Source organism: Eupeodes corollae, chromosome 1 (genome assembly GCF_945859685.1).
Source record: "Eupeodes corollae chromosome 1, idEupCoro1.1, whole genome shotgun sequence".
Lineage (NCBI taxonomy): Eukaryota > Metazoa > Arthropoda > Insecta > Diptera > Syrphidae > Eupeodes > Eupeodes corollae.
Window position 1 is genome coordinate 231,284,689 of NC_079147.1, and position 24,656 is coordinate 231,309,344.

The 24,656-nt window shown below is 36.5% G+C and overlaps 1 protein-coding gene across 1 annotated transcript in view; it reads right to left on the bottom strand.

Moving 5' to 3' along the window:
- Positions 1–1,302: 1,302 nt before the first annotated feature.
- The window catches only part of LOC129942427 (transient-receptor-potential-like protein), a 48,634-nt gene continuing 25,280 nt past the window's right edge, over positions 1,303–24,656 (bottom strand). Inside the window, 11 exon segments of the mRNA XM_056051350.1 lie at positions 1,303–2,371; positions 2,471–2,819; positions 7,002–7,455; positions 7,517–7,712; positions 7,794–8,186; positions 8,246–8,519; positions 8,581–8,815; positions 8,895–9,083; positions 9,157–9,337; positions 13,688–13,830; positions 14,249–14,486. Coding sequence (XP_055907325.1) covers positions 1,501–2,371; positions 2,471–2,819; positions 7,002–7,455; positions 7,517–7,712; positions 7,794–8,186; positions 8,246–8,519; positions 8,581–8,815; positions 8,895–9,083; positions 9,157–9,337; positions 13,688–13,830; positions 14,249–14,486 — 3,523 coding nt within the window. The 3' untranslated portion in view covers positions 1,303–1,500.

The following is a 24,656-nucleotide window of genomic DNA, read 5'->3' on the forward strand; positions in this document are numbered from 1 at the left end:
TGCTTTGAGCTGTGTGTACCGGCCAGTTTTTTGGTTATTCTGTAAACGATCCTGTTGTCGACCTGTTTGCAGCATCTTCTTTCTGCTTCTTGTGCCAATGCGTTGATGTAGTTACGCTTGTCGTGGCGCACACTGCGGTGAACCTCTCTCTTTTTCATGCCAATTATTAGTTTTAAGTCTAATTATATCACAATTGTTAGTTATTGTTAAGATATTAAAGAGCTTTTATGTGGGCCTAAGGGTGTTAAGTTATAGCTTGTATTAAGCTGAATAAATAAATAAATTTTTTAATAGACTACGCCACTTGTGAACGAATTTCCGTGAGTTTAATTTTTAGATAAACTTATAATAGCTTACACACCAAATTATGATAACAAAATTTGAAGAAGTGTCCTGCAGATCTCGGCTCCTCGTGGTTATTGGATTTAAGATAAACCACATTGCCAAAAAAATAAGTTCCACAGCTTACAACTTCAACTTTGTACGCCTCGAGTGACGCCTCTTAGCGTTGTACCGGATTGTGTTTCCTGTACGTAGACGGACCCATTGGGGCACCAATCGGTTTCAATTCACCTACTCATTCAAACCAACAAAACTTTTTTAAATTCAATATTCCTGTAGTCTTCAAATCGCAAAGTATTATAAGGACATAATATTGTCACCTCAGAATCAAAATTTGTTCCTTTTCTTTCAAAAAAAAATGACTCAACCAAACATCAAACCTGTAAGCACTTTAATGATTGTCAAAATAAATGCAGAGAAATGACATAAGTCATAAATTTTCAATTTTGTTAAGACTTATTTTTCATTGTATTTCGATAACATTTTTGAAAAGACCCGTCAAAAATAAGAAAGTGTCAAAAATAAAAAAGAAAACTTACCTCTTCGTTTCAATGTAGTCTGACAGTTTAAGATAAAGACTTTTTCTGCAACAAACAACAAACGAAACGTCATTTTACTGATGAATAGTTCAGGGATGGCATCTAAAATGCAAAACGACACTAATGCCCTCACGCCTTCAATTTAAGAAGTATTTTTATGACAGTTTGACAAGAAAATAGATTATTTTTCCAGTATACTTACATATGTACGAGTATGTAACCTAAAATCGCTAAGTTTTGAGATAGAACACTTTGTTTTTGAGGCAATATGTACTATGTCATCTTTAAATCTGTAAATTATAGGATATTTTTGTATGCATATGTAGATAGTGTAAAAAATGGATTTTTAGAGGTTGGAAAAGATTGCTACATATAGTTACAATTATTTTCAACATAATTTCGAAAGAAAACATTTTTGATATTGATTTATTTTATAAATAATTGCACTTTAATTATTCTCTAAGAGTTTGAAATTTGTATTTTTTGTTTTGTTTGTTTGTTTGTTTGACATCATGAGGTATAACTATTTTTAATCTTATATTAAAACTTAAATGCGCACACAGTATCGCTATGTTTGTAATTGGTTACAGCTTTCATCAGAACAGACAATATATAAACTTTAAAACCATCCTTGTCTTCCCGTACCCCTCTTATAAGGACTCCTTGGATTCGATGTTGGTTTTGGGGGTGGTGGTGGTTGCAGAGCTACACTACTTGCTTCGGACTGGCTGTCTGTTAGGCCAGCACTATACATCTCTTCCATGGCATCGTCCATCTCGAAGAATGTCACTTCGAAAGAATCCTGCTGCATGGGCGGATGCGATGGATGCGATGGATGCACCGATGAAGATAGTTTACTCAGCAACGGTGGCTTGGGTGTGGATCTAGTCGTAGTCGTGTTACTTCCTCCTTTTTCACTTGCATTTGTTACAGTAGCAGTAGCAGGAACATGTGGAGCAGGGGGAGGGGGATTTTTTTTAATTGCTTTGCCCGCTAGCGTCTTACTATCAGCATTCCTCAAGAGTAATTCAGCTGCTCCATCCATACCCCCCACAACTTTACTTGCACCACTAGCAGCACCAAGACTGGATGCTGATAGAATCAATTCATTTTGGCTCTTTGTCGTTGCTGACTTGTTGGTGTCGACCGCAGGCGTCTTACGTTGCTGATGGTTCTGTGACTCCTTAGCCAGCACCGTATCATGCTTCAACGACTGCGGTGGCGATATGAATCCATATTCAGTAACAACTGGGTGAATGTCCGGAGGCATTGGGTTCGTTGCCTGCTTTGATGATGACACATCCTCCACCAGCTTATGAACTGATTTTGCATTCGTAATGTCGCTGTCCTCGTTTGCTTCATCCGTGCCTGTCAACTCAGCGCCAATTTTATTCAACAGATCCAACAGCGTGCTCGTTTTTTCATCCTCGAATTCGATAACTGGTGTTTCGCAACCAGTACCATGTGGGGGTGGTGATAGTAATACCAACCTGTGTAAGGAAAACAAACATACAAGACAAGAAAAAAAAAAACACCCACAGATTGACATCTGCTCTGAATTCAGATTTCAAAATGAACTCATTTCTTACCTCTTTGCCTCTCCGATGGCTTTTTGCAAATGTTGCAAGCTATTGTAGCTCTCCTTGCTGCAGCAGCGCCCAATTTGAGAGTTCTTTGCCACTCCTTGGAGCACTAGATTCCATTTGTGGACGGCCGATTGATTAGCAACTGTACGAGCTATGCGACGGAATCGAGATTTTGGATCTTCGTGGATAGGTTTCTGATGGGGTTCACTCTCGATTTTGATTTCATTGATGTCACCTTCGCCGTTGACGTTGTTTGATGATGTTTTGCTTGCTACTGCGGTAGGGACTGGAGCAACTTGGAAACCACGCATCAGACGTCGTTCCCAAATTTTGGCATGTTTAGCACGATGTGCTGGATGGAGGATACAAAAGAGCAATCAGAGTTATTGTGGAATGTGATATTACTCGTTACATTAAGCCCTATGCCTCTAATATAGTACGTGAATTGATCATACATCATTAGTTGCCCTATAAAATAAGCTCTTTTGACGTCTTATAATGCACCTTCATTTCAAAGTATTCAGATCTTTTTGATATTGAATGATGGTATTTAAAGGATACTAAGTGTTTACAAAGTTAAAGAGGGATTTAAAAAATTAGTTTCATTCCGTCATTTTTACTATTTCTATCAAGGAACTACTTTACACGTCACTGATTTTGCCTTTTTTGGACTTGTTATGGAATTAGACCTTAATATATAGACCTTTTTTATAAAACCGCAGATCAAAACCAAGGCAATCCCAGAACTTGTATTTTAGCTAAGAAACATTTAAAAGGTTTTTTTTATGTCCAAATTTTAGCACTCCCGATCTGACAGTTGTCAGATTTGAAGATAACAATACACAGGGTTTGCTGTTGGCCTCTTTTTACTCTGCCCATAACGCACTATCACCTCCAGAGGAGGTGTGCAAAATCATAACCGAAGCTAACATCAAAAAGGCAACCCTTCTGATCGGAGGCGACGCAAATGCTCGGTATACCCTTTGGGGAAGTTCTGTGATCAACAAACGAGGTGAGTCACTTTTCGATTTTATTATTGAAAATAATATGACCATTTGTAACAGAGGCAATACTCCCACTTTCGTCTTTCTGAGCTCGGAACATTATGATGGATGGGAGGATGTGTTTGATGTTGCTTCATTAAATAACCTTAATTTATTAGTGGAGAATTGAAGAGTTTCCCCTTTGAATGTGGATTCTTTTTCAAACTAATTTCGACTCGAAAAACCCTCCGCCTTATAGAAATCAAAAAAGAACTGACTGGATGAAATTCAGTCAAATTGCTAATTCCAAATTAAGCAACTTACCGAATCTCACTGAAGCGATAGGAGACCTTGAATCAAAGGTGAAAACCTTTGAAACATCTACAAGTAAAGCTGTTAGAGTCTCTTGCCCAGTTAAATATAGCCATAAAACCCTTCCTTCTTGGTGGAATGAAGGACTGTCCATTCTTAGGAAAATGACGAGGACAATTTTCAATATCTGCCACAAACATAAGTTTTACCAACCGTATGAAGACTCTCTTAAAATTTACAAGCAAGCCCTGTCATCAGCCAAAAGACAAGGCTGGAGAGAATACTGTCAATCAATCGAAGACGTAAAGGACTCCGCAAGGCTCAGCAAAAGTTTTATCGAAGCAACATTGTAATCCTCCATTTCTAAAAAAAGCCTGATGGAACTTGGACAGCCTCTCAAACCGAATCTCTTGAGCTACTAATGAAGACGCACTTTCCGGGTTGCGAGAGTGATAATCCCGAACCGCTTGAAACCACAGTGCTAAACGTAGCTCAGGTGGAGCAAGTCAATTCCGTTATAACCAGAGAAAATATTTTGTGGGCCATCAATACTTTATCTCCATATAAATCCCCAGGCATGGATGGCATACTGCCAGTTATGCTTCAAAAGTTGCATGATGTGGCAGCTCCATGGCTGGAATATATTTTCAAAGGATGCCTCCTTCTCAAACATGTGCCCATGTCGTGGAGACAGGTCAAAGTAGTTTTTATCCCGAAAGTTGGTAGACGAGGTTACGAATCCGCGAAGGATTTCAGAACAATAAACTTAACATCTTTTGTGCTAGTTGGTAGACCTCTCGAAAACTCTCAGCATGCTTATCTTAAGGGCAAATCTACGGAGACTGCCCTCCATGAGATAGTGCGTACTGTAGAACAAACAATCCATTATAAAGAATTTATAATAGAAGAATAATAATAATAGAAGACTTCATTCGAGCATAGATTATTTCCATGCTCAGTGGTAGGAAGATTCGAGCCACTCTAGGCAATACAATCGCAACTTCTATGGCATCTGGTCATGGATACAATTCTCGTTAAATGAGAGAGATGTGGAATGAAAGCGGTAGCTTATGCGGATGATTTGGTGCTATTGGTGTCAGGAAAGTACACCTCTGTGATTAGTGAACTCAAGGAAAAACTGAACTGTTGCTCTCTACCACCAAAACTAAAGTACCGCCCTTCACGCTACCTCATTTTCTTGTAGTGCAAAATATTTGGGAGTTATACTCGACCTTAAACTAAACTGGAAACTAAATATTGAAGTACGGGTTAAGAAGGCCTGTGTTGCCTTCTACGCCTGCAGCAAAACTTTCGGCAAAAAGTGCGGACTTCAGTCGAAGATGATTTTATGGACGTACACGTAGTACGTCCAATCTTAAGATATGGTTCGATTGTGTGGTGGCCTGCTATTAGCAAAGCCTATAATATTGATAAGCTAAAGAAGGTTCAGAGAACAGCTTGCGTGGGCACCACAGGGGCCATGCGTACTGGCCCAACGTTAAATAACTTAAACGTTATTTTGGATATTCTACCAATCGACCTTTTTATTAAATACATAGTTTCCTGCAGCGCTATTAGGCTGAAGGAATCAAACAGCTGGCTGTCAAAACCTTCCCTCAGATATTATCTCGGTAGACACTGACTACTGTACTCCTACTTTCAACCTTAGTAAGGGTTTTAAGGTTATTTTCCCATCGAGAGAAGATTGGGAGGATGACATTGTGTCGATAGGTTTCGACACAACCATCTTTACTGACGGCTCAAAGGTGGAGTGCGGAGTTGGTTCTGGGATCTTTTCTGAGTCCCTAAATGTAGCTTAATCCTTAAGGCTTCATGACTTTGCCAGCGTTTTTCAGGCTGAACTGCTGTCAATAAGGGAGGCATGTAAGATACTTAAACAAAACCCAAACCAAAACCGAAATGCGGCTATCTTTACAGACAGTCAGGCAGCTGTCAAAGCCATTAACACGGCCACATCCCCATCTAAGTTGGTCCAGCAATATCGCGATGAGCTTTCGAGCCTGAATATAAACCACGGTGTCACAATAATCTGGGTTCCGGGCCATAGTAGTATCGTGGGCAATGAACTGACGAGCTAGCCAGGCAAGGATCGGCCCTTCATAGCTCACTTGTGGAAATGGTTGACATTTTTCTTGGTGATATGAAGGGTAAAATCTTTTCTATCTACCAAACTGAATTAAATTAAAAGTGGAGCAATTTACCCAACAGCATTATATCTAGGAAGATATGGACCACCTATAATAAAACCCGTATAAACGATCTTCTATGCAGGACAAGACAAAACATAGCCAGGATTGTTGCGGTTTGTACCGGACATTGGCCTATAGGAGTTCATGCGGAGAAGCTGGGTATCTCCTAAAACACCTTTTGCCGTAGTTGTAGTGACCAAAGAGAAAGTGAAACGATAATCCATTTCCTCTGCAAATGTCCTGCTTTGGAAAACACTAGAATGAAATACTTTGGAAGAGCATTCTTTCACGAACTTGATGAGCTATCTGAGACAAAGATTAGAGACCTAATCTTTTTTCTCAATGCGACAAGTAATCTAATATAATCGCTAAAAAGCTTCACTATAAATCTTTCCCAAAACGGCGCACTACAGCGCTAATTGGATCTCAGGCTAGGTTGCCTTGGGATCGCCAATTCTACCTACCTTAATAATTCAAAAATAAGACCGGTGCAACTATTACACTGAAAAAGCTAATGAGATTTGATAAAAACATTTGTATGACCGTAATCGAAAGGTGATATTGACGACGTTAACATTAAACAAGGCCAAACAATAAAAAACTAACGCCACCTGTTAAAAGTTTTTCAAAGTATCTATAAATGTTTGTGGTGGTTTTTGCGTAGGACTTCCATAGCAAGGGTATTGGGTTCAATCATTGCTTAAACCTTAAGTATTTTTCACGGATACTACTTCTTCCAAGGAATTGACGAAATTCTCCAACAGTAATTGTTATCATGAAAAGTGTTTTCTCAAATTAGCTGTAAAGGTTCGACTTAAACAGAGTTGTGAATCACTGGGCCCTGGTTCTGGGTTAAAGGGCAAACTTTGATTTTGATAAGAAAAAAATAAAATTGAACTATTCAATTATTTCGATTAAAACCGTTCTGTAGCTTTAAATTCTGAGCACAACGGACGACGCCCTGATGTCGATTGTGATGTTGTTGTTACTCAATTACCTTAAAAACATAATGATATTATTTAAACTTACGTTTTTCTTTTTTGGCAGCCGAAGAAACATCCATTCCATTACTATCAAAAATCTCTAACAATTCATATCGCATTGTAGAAATATCTGCCTTAACTTCATTTATATCATCCTCAGTTACCGGAGCTTGTTCTAGTTTCCTGTGATTTGCTGAGACATAACGCCAAACCAATGACCACATAATACTAGCATAACGGTTTTCAGTTTTATTTTCTCCACGTTTCTATCAATATTCAAATAAGAAAATAAACGTTTTTGAAAATCTCATTTAATAAAATATTTTCAAAATTACCTGTGATTTTTTTCTTGCCAATTCCTTACTTGACTTTCTAAAGAGTCTTATTACCCACTTTATGGATGGGAAGACATTGAAGGGCGGTGGCAAAGTAGAACTGTCTTCAAAATAGCTCATCCAAAGCTTAGTGCGAGCAAATTTCCATTCTGTGTCCGAATGAAGCTATATAAAATTAAAAACCGGAACTATTTTTATGTTGGCTTTTGATGGTCCATAAATTTACCTCAATCATGGCATATGAATTCGACATCATGGCAATAAGAAGATTCAATAATACTATCACATTTATAACGCTGTAGGATCCATACATGAGAAGTCCCCAAAACCGAGTGTAGGACTTAATTCCAGAAAGTTCAAAATTTTCCAAACCGACCATTCCAAAACTAGCCCAAAACAAAGATTGAGACGATTCGAAAAGGCTGCAAAGCAATAATAAAGAGTTTTAAAAGCTATCCAAAAGTCTTAAGTTTATAATTTTTTTAGGATGATCATAAACATACTTTCCGAATCTTCTCCATTTCATACAAGAATCACCATTCTCCTTCCAATCGGCTTCGCCATTTGTTGCATTATAACATTTATCCCTCTCCAAATCTGCAAAATACCACAGCAGTTGGTTAAGACCGCAAGCAAACGCAAACAGCACCAAAGTATAGATGAAAAAGAATTTGACAATATCAATGACCATTCGCCCTAAAGATATCTGCAACGGTCCCAAATGTGGATTGATCGAAAACAAATGAACCAATTTCAAGGCCGAAAAGATATTAGCTCCAGCAAATAGCCCCTCTGCTATAAGTTGCGGATCAAAATCATTCCATTGCTCGCGTGGTATTAAGGCTTGATTGGGGTCCTTCTCAATTTCACTTCTTTGATCGATGTAGGCAAACACTCTAAAAGTTTTAAGATTTCTTTATCTCAAATCACTCATTTATTTTATTTTCAAGCTTACCTTAAACAAAAGACACTTATGTACAATCCATTCCGTAAGAAATCAATAAAGTTCCACATGTTCCTCAAGTAGCTTTTCATTCCGACATTGAAAATCTCTTGAAGTTCTTCCCACAAAAACCCAGCCAAATAACAAACGACTATAAGTTCTAGCTTCGTTGGACCTTTTCCCCTTTGATGTCTAGAAGTTTCGTCAAGATTCTTTATCATGTCATCGGTACCGAACAAACGTATAACATCGTCTTCGGCTCGTTGAGATACGAGTATTAAAATAACTGAAAAAAATCGAAACGCTTAGAATCACCCAAACTTATCAAGAGATTGGATGGGACTTACATAGGAAGAACAAGTAGGAGGAAGCGTGAATCAGAAACTTCATAAAGGGCTTGCGCATTAGTTTTCCAATGTCTGAATTTGGCGCGACCATATAGATCAAACAGTATAATGGAAACATTATTGCTACTTGAACTATTTTAAGGACTTTTTGAACTTCAGTTTTGCGACGGAATCCTGGAAGACCTTGATACCAAATGGCTGCCAAAAGTTGTTGCACATTCGGATGGGCTACGAACTTTAAATAATAATAAATGGAATGAATGATTAAACTCTTCGAAGTGATCTTCAAAAGTTCCATTGAATTGGTCGCTTACCTTTTTCTGCTTATAGCTTATGGCCTGTTCCAGAAGACTCAAAGTCATTCGATCTCCTGGTTCATAGCTATGGGCTGGATCGTAGTTGATTATTATGGCAAGTTCTTCGGAAGTTCGCGTTTGATCTAAAAGATCAACTGCAAATTGTTGGCACTGTCTTCGTAATTCAAGGTACTCAGCTTTGCATTCCTTTGAAAAACGAGTAAGCAAAATAAATAATTTGAAGTAATTTGTAAGACATTAATCATCTAATACGTCTTACCTGCTCTGTAAAGGCTAAATTTCTTAGATCCCATGACAACTCGAATGCTGTCATCAATGGATCATGTGATGTAAGGCTTATAAACGATGGGCTAGCTAAGGCTTTGTAAGTATTGACACGAGCTAGGGAGAATCTTAAGGCATCTTCGGTTGAGTGGCGAACACATTCTTCACAACCACACCTGAAAGATAATATTTTAGTGGTTTGACTTTTAAACTGATATGAATAATTAGAGAGGGGACTGATATTACAATTCTTAAGGAAAGTATAAAAATATTTTGACAATATTGTAATTGCAACCAATTCAGCTGACAAGAGTTCTCCAGCTTGTCAGATTTTATCTAGAAGTCCTTTAAATGGTAAGCTTATTTTAAATTTTGTGCCCGCTCAAATTGTTATTATAAATGAGAATGGAAAAATTGTCAGCATTATCAAGCAGAATAACCAAAAGGCGTGTGGAGGCCATTTTATTTTCGTGACATCTGTCAAATCTTTTCTTTATATTTCAGTTGATTATGCCAAATCATCAGCACCTTCAAATGAGACAACCTTAATATCAAAATGATTGTTCGTTAATGCAAACTTTACACGCATGCGCTCATTTTACGGTAGACGTGGTGGCCCTTTACAGTTGACTCTTTAACGTGTCGTTGACAAATTTGAGACGACTGGTTCAGTAAACAATAGTTCAAAACCTTTAAGGAACTCAAGATCAGCCGAGAACATCGCCGTGGTTCGTAAAAGTGCGTAAAACAGACCATAAACAACGCCGTTTGTTCGATGACTAAGCTTCGAAACGTTTGGAAGAGGACCCCAATTTCGGCCGCAAAATCATCTTTAGTGATGAGGCGCATTTTTGAATAAATGAATGAATGGCTGTGTTAACAATCGAAATTGCCGTATATAAGACGACACTAACCCACGCGAGGTTCACTAGGTGTTAGTAAATCCTCAAAAATTAGTTCGTATTTTTTTGAACACGACGTTAGTGAGGCAGTCACTGTCAATATCGAGCGCTACATAGGGAGCGGTGGTGCTACTTCCCACACAGCAAACGCCATTATATTGCATTTTAACGTCTACCCGCTTTTTATGAAAAATCTGACGTTTCTGGTACCCTTCTTTACTGAAAGATTTGACACAATTGTAAAATCTGACAATCGTCCGCACTAAGTTTTACGGTCTGTGAGAATATGAGAAAAATATTGCAATAATTATCAGCACCTAAATCATAGGTTATTTGGACACTGACGGTTTTTTCCCGTTCCGGAACTAGCTTTACACACGAAAAATATATTTTTAGTGCTGTGTTGCCCAAAGACTACGTTTTTGAAAACAAATGTTGGTCGAAATGATGAACCCCGATACAGACAAGTTTTGTTCAAAAACTTCGTGAGACTTCTATTGTTGTAGCCTGCATTCATGGTCTCTATTTTCATAAGTTTAAGTTTTATTAACTGCAAAATTTTAAAACTGTTCACAATTTTCTTTGTAAGTTTATCTTTAGTCTTTAAATGGTTTGGCATTCGCAATCTCATCGATAGCATAGATCACACCAAAAAGGAAGATCTAAACGGTGAGGAATAAAGTTCAAGCTGAAGAGGTCACGTCCGAATTTAAAGATTGTACTGATCTTGCGTATGGTGTGATCGACCAAGAAGTAGGTCTTTTTTCCAGAACGTAGGTTTACTGTAGTAAGCTCTTCATAACGATATTTCTGCTTCCTCAGTAAACTGATGATACATCCTTTTTCCGATTTACATCAACAAATCATCAAATTTCGAACTAGGCGAAGAAAGTTTATCTTTAATTGATAGTGAAAAAGATGTTGAGCAATCGTTCGCCATTTTATACAACTCACCAAAACATGGTCCTCTTGAATAAAAAATGTGGCTTAGCACAAGCCTCTGAATCCTGGTTTTCTCCCAACTTCATAATTCTTGACGCACAAATAAATTGTAATTTGAGAGTATCCAAGAAAAGGAGGCCTGTTTCTGTTTCTAGGTGCAGCATACAGTTGAGTGTCGTAGTCGGTAGCCTTAAGGAGGTGCTTTTCGACTGCATCGAATGACATGTATCCACACACTGTCGCTGTATTTACCAATATTTGAAACGTCATCCCTTAAATAACAGCTTCTCAACTCGTATAATATTGCACGATTAGCTTCCGCTACTTTTATAAGAGATTCAGGTTCGAGATAACCAATACATCCAGATACTTGTACTCCATTGTTGTATATACTTTATGATATGCTTAACTGTAGAAAGTTTGTTGTCAAAAGTGGCAATGTAACTTCTACCACAACATTCCTAATTAAAAATGGTCTTCAACAGGGAGCCTTGAATTCGCCGATTTACACCAAGCGATCTGATAGATAGTCTTACAAAAGTAATTGCGTATGCCGACGATCTAATTGCGTACAGAACGGCCCGAAAGGTTGAAGTTATGAGAGTTCTCTTGCAGCTTGATTTCGACAAGATTCAGCGATTCTGCGACGTCTGGAAACTGAAAAGAAATGTTCAGAAGTCAGAGACAATTCTTTTCCGGACTCCATTGGCTAGGGCCACGAGGGATACGTGCAAGAATTGGCGCAAGATGGTCATCGTTGATCTTCACGGGCAGCCATTAGCGAGCAAAAGTGTAGTGAAGTACCTCGGTATCTGGTTAGATCAGTATTTATATTTCGACAGACATATAAATGCTGCTCTGACCAGGGCCAGAGGAGCCTTCGCTCTGACGAAACTGCTATTTTACAGCAGTCAGCTTGACCCTATCTAGAGTGAAGGTAATTTTCTACATGGCCCTCATATGGCCGATGATCGTTTATGGTTGTCCAGTGTGGTTCAACGTTCAAAGATGGAGACTTTTCGGATGTTAGAGCGGCAGTTTTTACGACGCGCGCTGTACCGGCTTATATCGAACAGCCGAATCTTCTTATGTGCATTACTATTCCAACGAGGTCCTATACAACGGGGCTCGAATCAACAGAATTGTCAACTTCGTTCGAGGTCACATTGTAAGAGCTATGTCTTCCACCAAAAATTTAATTTCTGCGCCGTTCTATCCGAACAACGAGTACTTTGAAAATGCACGCTTGACCGGCTTCATTCCACCAGAAGCATTCCTATTCTTAGACGGATGCGGTCTGATACAAGATAGATTGACAGTTCCGCTAATCTACCACTTCAGATGAAGAACCGTGGATAGGTGACTCCTGTATAATCGGGACATCATGGCACAAGGCGGAGTAGAGCTCATTCGGTTCAGTTGGGCTGTGTCCAAACGGGACCGAATTCATAGGTTGAAGCAGGAGAACTAGTTTTGGCACTTGATAGTGGGTCGTCGGGATGGGGTTTCAATCTTTAGCCGTCTTACATATTTGTTTTATAGTTTAAGGGTTTAGTTTTAAGGAGAGTAGGCTTGGTGGCAAAAAAAAATAATTATAAAAATAAAAAAAAAATACAAAAACAGAAGAAAACATGAAAAAAGGGCAAACAAAAAATGTTGGATAGTTAGATTTGATGCTGTGGTTGCACTAGTTTTAAGTAGCTTATATATGGCTAGAACAGGTAGATTAAGATTTATTTTAAGGACATAATCTTAAGTAGTTTTTAAGTAAAATAAAAAACAAAAGATATTGATATTGTTTTTTTTTTTTCAAATTTTCTAATAAATAAAAAATAAATAAAATTGAATTGAAGTAAAATAGATCTTAGGTCCGAAAGGCATAAGTATTAAGGATTATAGTTTAACTTAGAGTGTCCGTATAGGACCAGTAAATTAGTGGTAAGTTATGGTTAAAAAGGCTAGTTTAATGAATGTTTGTCCAGCTTTAAGATTGAATTAATAAAAATGAATTACAAAAAAAAATACTCCTTAACTATTTCTACGACTTTTTCTTTGACTGTTCTTTGCTGTGTTCACACAACTTCGAAATTGATACTGTCCTAAGTAGAATTTTGCAATATGATCTCGGAATCAACATTTTTGAAGGTACACAACTGTTTGGGTTTTATCAGCTTTAATTGGAAAACGATTTCGATTTTAAAAATAATATTTTCTGAGGATGAACATTTTTATCTCGGTAGCTAGGTACGTTAAAAAATTCAATAGCGTTCAGAGGCCAACGCATCCACAGAAAGTAGCAGTTTGCGGTGGGTTGACGAGGTTATGGCTTGATTTTTCTTTGACATTGAGACTTTTTTTACTGAAGACATGGACTTCGACGATTTCTGATTTACGCAGATGGTACACAATATTATCATTCCAAATTGTGTTATCAGCCGTCTTGACGGTGTCAATTATTTTCCTCAGAGCTGTGAGCCCTATGGACTCGTTTCTGTTATGTTTCTTCTATGAATTCTACGCTATACTTACGTAGCCGTTGCTGAAAACTTTGTTTTTTATTTTTCAAATTTTATTTAATAATTTTGGTGGTTTTTTCAACATTTGAACAGTGGAAGTTATAAATATTTTATAAACGCACATATATACGAACAGTGATAAAAAGAAAAGCTTAATCGTACTCACTTTATATCATGAGGGGTAGGTACTGCGGCCCCTCTATCCAGGAGCAACTTCAAAATTTCAAAATTATTCTTATGTGCGGCAAGAATTAAGGGTGTGATATCTGGAGCAAACATGGCCGTATTGATGTCAACTTTCTGCCAACTCTGTAAGAAAATATATCAAAAGAATAAACTTATCTTTACAAAAACTATCTCCTTTTAAGCTCAAAGCACTGAGGATTTCCCTCTAAAATTTTAAAGAAAAAGCAACACAAAACTTGGACAAAGTTAAGTGCCTTGCAAGCGATTATTAATCTCACATTCTTCCTTCATTTTTTAGGTAAACCAATAATTACGTACAAGGAATCTCACTTGATTACAACAACAACAACTATCACAAAGTAACTGCTCCCCAATGATCAATTAAGGACATATACTCTTCACACAAGAGCATTTCAAGAAATTTTCATAGTCTCAAGACTCAAGAGACTCTTCATATTCTTTTCTCTTTCAAGTTTGTTCCATCTTCCATGTGTGCCAAATATAGTAGAGTAGTACGAGCATATAAAGAAATAAAACTTACATACAATTCTCCTTCGGTGTAAATCAGTTCCTCGTGCTCCAACAATAGTTCCACAGCTTCAACGAACTCCGCATCTATTGCATGCAACAGAGAATCCTTTGTTTCCACTCCCATAACAACAAGCAGCTCCACCATCTCCAGATTCTCACTGTCTATGGCAAGAGTAAGAGCGCGTCGACCCAAAGGATCCATACAATTGATATTGATGTGTTTCTTGCGATGTGCTCGCTGGAGTACCCTGGCGAAATGGGACGACAAATCAAACAAAGAAAAAGCATAAATGTGATGTGTGTGCTTGGAAGAGTCTAAAAAGAGATCTCCCTAGAACCGACAACCATAATATATTGAACGGGTGATTGGCTTTTAGGAACATGTGTATATTCTAGACAGGACTAAACCATACACACATCCTTAGGTTACGAGTATAAAAGAACTGTTCAACGTTACCAGAAATGTGGGCGCAGTAGTACTTATATATATTTTCTTGGGTGAAATTCTTTCGTTTGTTGTTGTACTTTTTTCTTCCAGGACACTAAGCTTGCATCAAAAATCAATGAAGGAAATCGATGGGTTACCATGAGGTGGTATGGTATACCGCCATCACTTTGCCATCCTCCATCCTGATGAAAAAGTCTCATCCTAAACGTCTTAGTGCTATTAAATGGACAATTTGCTAAGGAAGCACAATGCTGTGTCCTGATGGGAAGGAGTGGGACGAGACATACAGTGACAGTAGAAGAGTAGGGCTGATTTAGAAAGTCCTGATCAAAATAGGTTAAGCAAACACAATACCAATATACCAGCCACTGGTAGTGAAATATGTGTATAAGGATACGTCTTATGTTGGCCTTTTTTTTATTTTTCTTCATGTTGCATGCCTCATTTGAGATAATAACTTAAGTATGTTACGTTCAATGGAGGAAGGCAAAAGGAATTACTTGTTAAATGCTGCAAGGAATTTTTATTAAAATTCAAGAAGGAAGACAAAATAACTGTGTGTGTCGCACAGCTACTGACAGAAATGTGAAGTGAACTCGATATTTTGTTCGTTCAGCGAAGAGGTGAAGGGTTCAAAATGATTGATGGATGGCGTTGTAAAGTTGCTGTTGTTTTTCTTTGTTAATCAATTACAATTTAAATATTTTTAATATATTAGCTAATTCCTCATTATTGATGAATTACAGCAGCTTCAATTCGAAGTTTTAGTTACGGAAGCTATTTTCCTGAGACAACTTTTGCACAAGTTCATTCTCTTTCAGGTAAAAGCCAAAGAACATTGAATGTTATTTATTTTTCAAGTGTGAATTTAAGGGTGTCATGACCCCAAGAGTTATGTTTTCAAAGATTTCGGATTTATAAACAATAATAAATAATAATAATATAATTGTAAATAAGAACGAAGGTATAAAAAAAAAGTAATTTAAGGTGTTTCAATACACAAATTGGGCTTTTAGTTTAGCTAAAACAAAAATAGAGCTATGCCTAGTTTTGGCATTCCTGCCAAACTCGTCCGTTTGTGCAGGATGACCATGGAGAATTCACGCTGCTTCATAAAGGTTGGAAAAACTTAACAGAACCTTTCGATGTCAAAAAAGGTTTTAGACAAGGTGATGCGCTGTCTTGCGATTTTTTTAACATCGTTCTTGAAAGAATAGTGCACAGCTCACACGTCAACACTAGAGACACTATCTTTCAAAAGTCCGTCCAATTACTGGAATATGCTGATGACATTGACATAATCGGAAGAACTAAGCGTGATGTCAATGGGACTTTTATGAGTATTGAGGCAGAGGCGGCAAAAATGGGATTAATGGTTAATGAGGGCAAAACAAAGTACATGCTGTAGTCTAGAAAGGACATATAACACCGACGTCTTGGTCAAAACGTCACCATCGACAGACGTAACTTTGAGGTAGTCAAGGACTTCGTCTACCAAGGCTCCGCTGTAAACGCAGAAAACAACACCAACGCTGAGATCAAACGCAGGTTAACTCTTGCTAACCGCTGTTTCTTTGTACCAAGAAAGCAATTGAGTGGTAAAGTCCTCTCTCGAGGGACCAAAGTGTTGCGAGGATGAAAGCACCTTGGGTCGCTTCGAGAGAAAAGTTATTCGTGTGGTCTACGGTCCCGTATGCATAGAAGGGGAGTGGAGGAGAAGATGGAACGACGAGCTGTACGGGCTGTACAGCAACGTAGACTTAGCCAGAAGAGTAAAAGTCCAACGACTAAGATGGCTGGGTCACGTAGAGCGCATGGAAACCAATGCTCCGGCCCGGAAAGTCTTCGAATCCGCACCCACAGGACAGCGCAGTAGTGGAAGACCGCGGATCAGGTGGCGCGCACAAGTGAAAGGTGACCCCACCCAACTTGGAGCGCGAAACTGGAGACACACAGGACTGTAGCGCCGCCTTAAGTAAGTAAGTAAGTAAACCAAAGTTTATCATAAGACCGCATGTGTGAGGTCTATGATTAAGCTCAAGCATTTCAACTCGCATTTTAAAGATTAGACTTATCTCATTGGCAGTAAACTCATGTTGGAAATAGTTGTCATACCCTAGACATAAGTTGAGTTTAGAGTAAGCTGTTCTCGTAGCAGACTCTCTTGCCCGGGTTATTGTTTCATCTATAATAGGAATATGGTCATACAGTGCATTTCTAAATGCTTCTAAATTATCAATACTTATGTGACAACGGATAGTTAGTTCTGATGCCAAATCAAACCAGTCCCGTAGAGCTATCAAAATAATCTTTTTCTGAATACTATTAGGTCTACTCATGACTTTAACAATATAGTCTGCGTTAGCTTTGAGGTTTTTTAAGTAAATTGGAGGCAGGCCAGATTCAATGTAAATAGCGTATTTTGGTGTATTAGCAGGGAGTCTGAAAATACGGTTGAAAAAGTACCGCTGGACTTATTCGATTACTTCTAATTCCTTGTATCCATAAACTTCATTAGCATATAAGAGAGAACTTTTGATAGTTGTCTCAATTACTTTAAATTTATTCGACGGATGTATATAGTTACTTTTGAAGAAGTTTGACAACATACAATTGATAGCTGCTTTTGCTACCTTCACTTTGTCTTTGAAATGAGCTCCAAGATTTATGTGTTATGTGTTGTAGTAAATCCCAGGCATTTGTTATCAGTCACTACTTCAATGTTTGAGCCGTCAAGGTGCCAGTTTCTGTTAGTCCTATTACTGCGGTTTTGAGATCTAAAAACCATTATCTTTGAATTTGAAGTATTTATTTTTAGGTCCCAGATATCGCAATATTGTTTTAATTTGTTAATCTGAAGCTGCAAAGTCTCTGGATATCGGTTAGAATGACAAGGTCATCTGCATATAAAAGCACATCCAAAAATAACACCACCTGGAATTTTATCTTTAATGTCATTAAGGGACTCAAAATGCAAACCTGTGATACTTCCGTTTCAGATTTAGATTGATTTGACAATCTCGTACCAATTTTTACTACTGAACTTGTATTTGATATTAGTTAATCATATATTCTTATGAACTTTGTAGAGAAGCCTATACCTGTAAGTTTAAAAAGTAGTAACCTTCTGAATTTAGTGTCAAATGTGGCTTTGAAATCGACAAAAAATGCATAGAGGTTCTTTTTTTAATCAATAAAACGTTTAGCAACACTCGTAAGAGTAAAAATTTGGTCTATTGTAGATAGATTGGATCTGAACCCAGCTTGAAAACAACTTATTTTATTATTTCTTTCAATCCAGGAAACAAGCCTTAGGTAGAGTAATTGAGTGAAAATTGTCTGCAGAGAGCTGAGAACAGAGATTCCCTTATAGTTTGGCGGTAGGTTAGAACGTCCCTTTTTTAAGATCACAGAAATGTATGAAGATCGGAAGCTATTTGGAATTGTCTCATCTATAAGCATCTTGTTTATTAAAAGTAAAATTTGTTCTAGAAATTGTGAGCTGGCATTTTTGTAAAACCCGGAGTCTTATTATCCTTCATTTTTTTCAAAGCTACAATTAGTTCTAGAGTTGAAAATCGGGAATCTAACTCGTCAATATAAGTGAATGGTAGTGCAAAACTTATGCTCACTTGACCAGGATCTGCTATGAAAAGTGTTTTGAAGTATGTAGCCATTGTATCCACATCAATAGCAGAGACCGTTGACTTATTATTTCGGCAGCTAGAACGCGTACATTTGACCAAAATGATCTAGAATCATTACAATGTGTAAGATTCAATGCTAAGATATTGTTATTTTTTGAGGCTACACAATCTTCTGTACGAATTAGTTGCCTGTATTAAAAGCGACTTAGAGGCCAAATTATTGTTTTTTCTAAAGATTTTAAGAAACGCGAAAGATTTTTTTCTACTTCTCCTACATTCTTCGTCATACCAACAAGATTCATATAGTTATTTGTTCTATTGTGAGAACTCATGGCAGCTGATACTGTGATGGTGTCAAAAATTAAATCCGTTGAGACATCTACTGTGTTTGAAACCAGACTTGAAGGATTGATTGGGTGTTGAAGTAGATTTCTTCAATAAATATCGGATTTTGAATCAATCCAACAAAGCTTTTTGCATCCGTTTTTAATTTGGTGTCGTTAATCGCAGGTGTCCTAAATTTGCAAGAGACACATATAGGAAGATGCGACGAATAGGTAGCAGTAATCACCTCGAAATCATTGCCAAGTTTGAGCCAGTTACCTTTGGCTAAGCAGTAATCAATTACAGAACAACCCTGACTAGAAATGAATGTATGTAAAACTGCCAGTGGGATCACTTTTGGAAAAATCCTCAACCATCTCAGTCAAAAAGTTGCCATTTGAATTTGTGCATTTATCAACCGATTCTCTTTTTAATGCAACTCGGACCCGAACCATATTGTTTGCTTATATGATGTCTTCTCGAGGGCTCTTGCCTCGCAATAAGGTTGTTGTAGTTTCTGATGTTAATGTCAAAAAAGCACGTTGAATCCTCACCAAAAGTTGTTTTGACAAATGCAAGTTCTTCGATTGATGTTATTTTTAATCCACGCAACGAGTCATATGAAAATGTAAAATCGGAAATTCTTAGCTTCGATCCTCTAATGAGAATTTGCGCGTTCCGTTTTTTTTCAATTAGTTTCGATTTGATTTCGAATAGTTCGTTTCGTTCGAAGAAATTGTTCTCTACGCACCACAACTCCAGTACTTTTTAGCTTCGGTGCAGCCTTCACAATTTGTTGTGCAATGCATTTGTCAGTGAAGTTTAACACAATAGTGGTTTTGTTGTTGTGCCGGTTAACAAATTCTCGTGATTTGACAAAAGATAAATGAGCATTTTCATCTATATCGAGAAGGCTAAGGCAAGTTTGTTTTGTTTTACGATCCTTGCCTGTTTTCTCATCTGGGGGCAAATGTAAAACAACTGAATGTTCGTGTGTTCCATCGTGTAAAAACTCTAACTGCTTTTCAAGCTGCTCGCAGTTGCTCTCAAGAGCGGCTAAACGTCCCGTAAGTTGTTCGTTTTGAGACCGTTACTGCTGTATTTCCATGGCGCTTATGTCAGCCTCAGACACAATGTCCTTTAGGTGTTCTTGAAGACAACCATCTACAATTAACTTTATCCGGCTCATTTTTGGTTTCAAAGTGTGTTTTATAATCGAACAAAACTATTTTTATAGTTAGTCCTTTTGACAGCTGTCACTTAATTTATGTTCAGTATAGTTTGCCATTATAACGGGTTATCCATACTATGGATTCATAAGTAAAGAACTGGAATTCGACATGTGTCAAACTAAGTTGTTAAGCCCATTTGTCCATTGAGAACTAAGGCCTATTGACTTACAACTCTCAGTCATTCCTGTTTGCAAGTACTGTTGTCAGCGATGGCGGGGACTTACAGTTTAAGCCGAATCCGAATGACAAATTTGAGAGAGCACTTTTTATGAAAGAATTAATCTTGGAGGAATTGTCAATTTCTTTCAAGTACCCATGAAAAAAGCCAGGGATCGAACCCAAGACATCTGGCATAACAGTCCAATGTACTAACCATCAGCCACGGGTACCCATGCCACGGTAACCAACAAAAAAATTAACAAAAGTTGGTAAAATTTGATTTTCGACTTTAATATCTTTTCAAAACTTTGAGGTATTGGCTTCAAAATAGATTTATTTTTTTAAAAATATTTTTGGCAATATTTAGTACACGATTTTGATAAAAATCGAACTGACAGTTTTTTTACAAAAAATAAAAACCTAAAGAAAAATATACTGAAACTTTGTAAAAATTTACCTTCGACTCAAATAACTTTTCAAAAATTTAAAATTAAATTAGATTTTGAAATAAGAATATTTCATCATTAGCAAAATATTGATTTTTAGAATAATTTAATTGACAACTTTTTCAACAAAACACGAAAACCTACAAACTTTATAAGCAAGAAAATGGACAGACAGGAAGGGAAGTTATCAGTGTGGGTCACATCCCAGACTCTTTATTATTTCCCATAGGAAGTTATTGCAATGGGTCGGATTTTTCAAATTGAAAATTTTGACATTTCTCGACGTTTCAAGGTCTTTAGAGTCGAAATAAAAGATTTTTAGAAAGATGTCTGTGCGAGCGTGTGTACGTAAGTTCGTACGTCCGTACATCAAGAATGATGTTTTTGACATCTGATCAAATTTTGAGAAAAATCGAATTGACAGTTTTTTTTACAAAAAATGAAAACTTAAAAAAAATTAATAAAAGTTGGTAAAAATTGTTTTTCGACTCAAATATATTTCCAAAACTTTGAGATATTGGCTTTAATATACTTTTATCTTTCAAAAAATATTGTTGTCATCATTAAGTAAAATTTTGAAAAACATCGAATTGACAGTTTTTCTGCAAAAAATCAAAAACCGACAAAAAAATTAACAAAAGTTTTTAAAAAATGATTTTCGACTTAAATATCTTTTCAAAAATTTGAGAAAATAGCTTCTTACTAATTTTTACTTATAAGAAATATTGTTTCCAACATTAGGACAAATTTTGAGAAAAATCGAATTGACAGGTTTTATACAAAAAATAAAAACCTAAAAAAAATGTATAAAAGTTGGTAAAAATTGATTTTCGACTCAAATATCTTTTCAAAAATTTGAAATATTGGCTTCAAACTAATTTTATCGTATAAGAAATATTGTTTTCAACATTCGATAAAATTTTGAAAAAATCGAATTGACAGTTTTTTTACAAAAATTAAAAACCTAAAAAAAAATTAACAAAAGTTGATAAAAATTTACTTTCAACTCGAATAGCTTTTAAAAATTAAAAATATTGGCTTCAAACTTATGTTATTTCACAGAAAATATTGTTTTCGATATTCACTAATTTTTCATAAGAATCCAACAGTCCTTTTTTTCATAAAATGATAAAATCTACCCAAAATAGTACTCAAATTTGCTGAAAATTGACAAAGCGAAGTTATCAGTGTGGGTCGCATCCCAGCTTCTTTTTTACTTTTACTTTTGAAACCGAAAAATAGATAATGCTGTTTAATAAAAAGGCACGTTTGTGCCAACGAATACTCGGCGCGGTATCGCTGATACACGGCGCTAAATGAGGCAAATATTGGTTCAAAATTGGACATATCGACTGGAATTTATTCGAGCAGCGGTCAATTACCCGAAATCATTTTTAAAACATAATGGCAATCTTATCTTTGGAATAAAGTTTGAGTTTTGGTCATACAAAAGAACACCTTCGTGGTTCTCATAATTCTATCTTGTTCTCACTTAAAGGTTAAAGACACAGGCAAGTGAAGCAGAGTTTGTCAAAATGAACAGCTTTTAAAGAAACACTACTTGGTTATTTTATTTACCTTTATGTTGATATATTTTTGAAGGCACAATTTCAACATTATAGTTTTTCTTTCTTTGTCTAACTGCTTGGAATTTTATAATATGTCAGATCTGTCAGTCAATTTCGGTCTTTGAGATTTTTAAAGTGTCGTATCTCAGAAATCACTTATTCAAATTTGTATCAAGGTCAGTGCTAATGCATCAAGCATGAAATTATCGTGATTTTGGAAACAATTTTAATATACATATTTACAATCGAGGTTAAATGTCTTCATTTCAGAAAACTTGAACTCAAGAAAAGATTTAATTTATAGAATTTGCATTTATAGATATGCGAATACAAAAATTCATATTCACAAAAATCAACACTATTCTTTAAGAGCTTCATCTTATAAAAGGATAACAAAATAATCTGCCCTAAGTCATAAAGAAGTCCATGTTATCCTAATAAAACTTAAGATAAACCAGAAAACGAAAAAATAAAAATAAGAAAATAAACGTACTTATCCTAGAATAAAATTGAGCACTAAAAACAGTGAAATATCTTTTGCTGTGAAACCTGAAGCATCACAGTCACAATTCCTGTCACGCTTCTCTCATAACCCGGACAGACGCATAAACAAGATTTTGAAACAGGCGGGAGGTCGGCCGGCAAGTCGGTAAGGTTTGGTTCGGTGTAGGTCAGAGGGGTTGGTAGGTAATTGTCGGTTTATCGGACCAAAAGTCAACCCAACGTGAATAACGGCAATGACCGTTATGATCGTTCAAGTGGAATTATGCTTTCGAACGACAAAAAATTAAATAAACATTGTGTGTACAATCTTTATATGTGTGTATGTGATGTTGAAGTGCTTAAAGCAGTATGATGCTCGCAGTGGTGGTGTGTCCATTTTCCTATATTAGTACAGTGGGGGCAACTTGATTAGAGTCATTCAACAAATTAAACATTTATTTTGTGTATATACATACATCTAATGTTAAAGAAAGTCTTTAATTGGAAGACGTTAAAAATAACAAAAAAAGCTGTATACTAAAATGATTAACTTTTGTTCCATAAGTCCTAAAAGATTTCAACACATACAAATTCGCTGGACAGCATGATATCGCCGCTATGGGTCTAAACCCTTACGACAGTATTTGTACGGGCCTTACTCAAAAAAGGCCAATTCTTCTTCCTCACTTTTTATGGAAAGATTGAACTAACGTCCTATTTATCTATGGTCTCGAAGGTATAGCTAGGGATCAAACTGGCTGCAGACGAGTGTTGGTTGAGGCCTAGGTCCACCCGGACTGTAGCGCCACCTTAATTAAGTAATTAAGAAGGTATCGCGAAAATCTTCTACTTCGTTTTAAAAGTAAGATTATTGCCTTTAATTTTATAAAAGTATTTAAAGTTTGACATCATGCTCTCTTATCGAAAATGAGTATCTTCGGTTAGATAAATATATTCATCATTGGATAAGAAATTACCAAAACACAAAATAATTGATGATGTGTCCCAGGATTCACTTCTGGCACCTACACTTTTTCTCATTTTTGCTATTAATCTCATTTCTGAAACTTCTTATTTCTGCATCGTTGATGGCAGTACCTTTCATATTTGTTTCTAGATTCAAAACTGCATTTCGTTTGTGGACCATAAACGGGAAAGTACGATAAGTTCATTGATTTCTGTCTTTAACAGTTTTGTTAAATGGGTACTAACAAATCAAGTAGAATTTATTGCATTTAAAAATAAAAGTTGCCTAGTGTCGTTAAAGCTCAATTCACTACATTTGCGACAATCAAGTGCACTAAGTTTCAATCTCTAGCCCAACTTCGGTCTCAAGTACAGGTATTAATTCTTTAACCGTACTATGTGAATGCGGAACATTTACCACACTCCATTATTTTCCAGTCTCTATTTTTTAATGCTCGTACTGTGAGTTTCCACAAATGACTCACCAATTAATGATATTACTGTGCAGCAATAGAATTTGTTTGTTTAATTGAAGATTTAATGGTTGGGACTCATATATTTTCAGATCACATGCCATTGAAGTAAAACTATATTTGAATGATATTTTGTCTATGCCAAAGGATGTGAAGATGCATCTATTACCAAAATTATGTTTAAAGAAACCCCAAAAATTCATCAAAGCTTATCCTTATAATTATCTCAGGAGCATTATAATCTTGAAGAAGCTAATAAACTGGATTGCTTTAATGAAGCTAAAGCTAAAGCTGTCCCCAAATATAATTCAACAAGGCGTTGCATACCAAAAAATAAATAATCATGAATTTCAAAATAAAGATACTAGAGATAAAGCATTCAAGATGATCAATTTGTATCGAAAATTCAATCCAGATATTCCTAAGAAGATGTAAACTAATTTGTTCGAGTTCAAAGAAAAATTACTTTGCACAGTTAGATCACGAGGCTTCGAAGGCAAGCAATGCTAAATGTTTTTGGAAAGCTATAAGAGGCATTACTGGCAGGTCTTTCACTATTGGCGTTAGTTTACATCCTAATATTCTTAAAGACCACTTCTGCAAAATTCTTAACTCTATAAACAATGGTTCAATAATCCAATAAATCAGTCCTTTACTTGTAAATAAGTACCT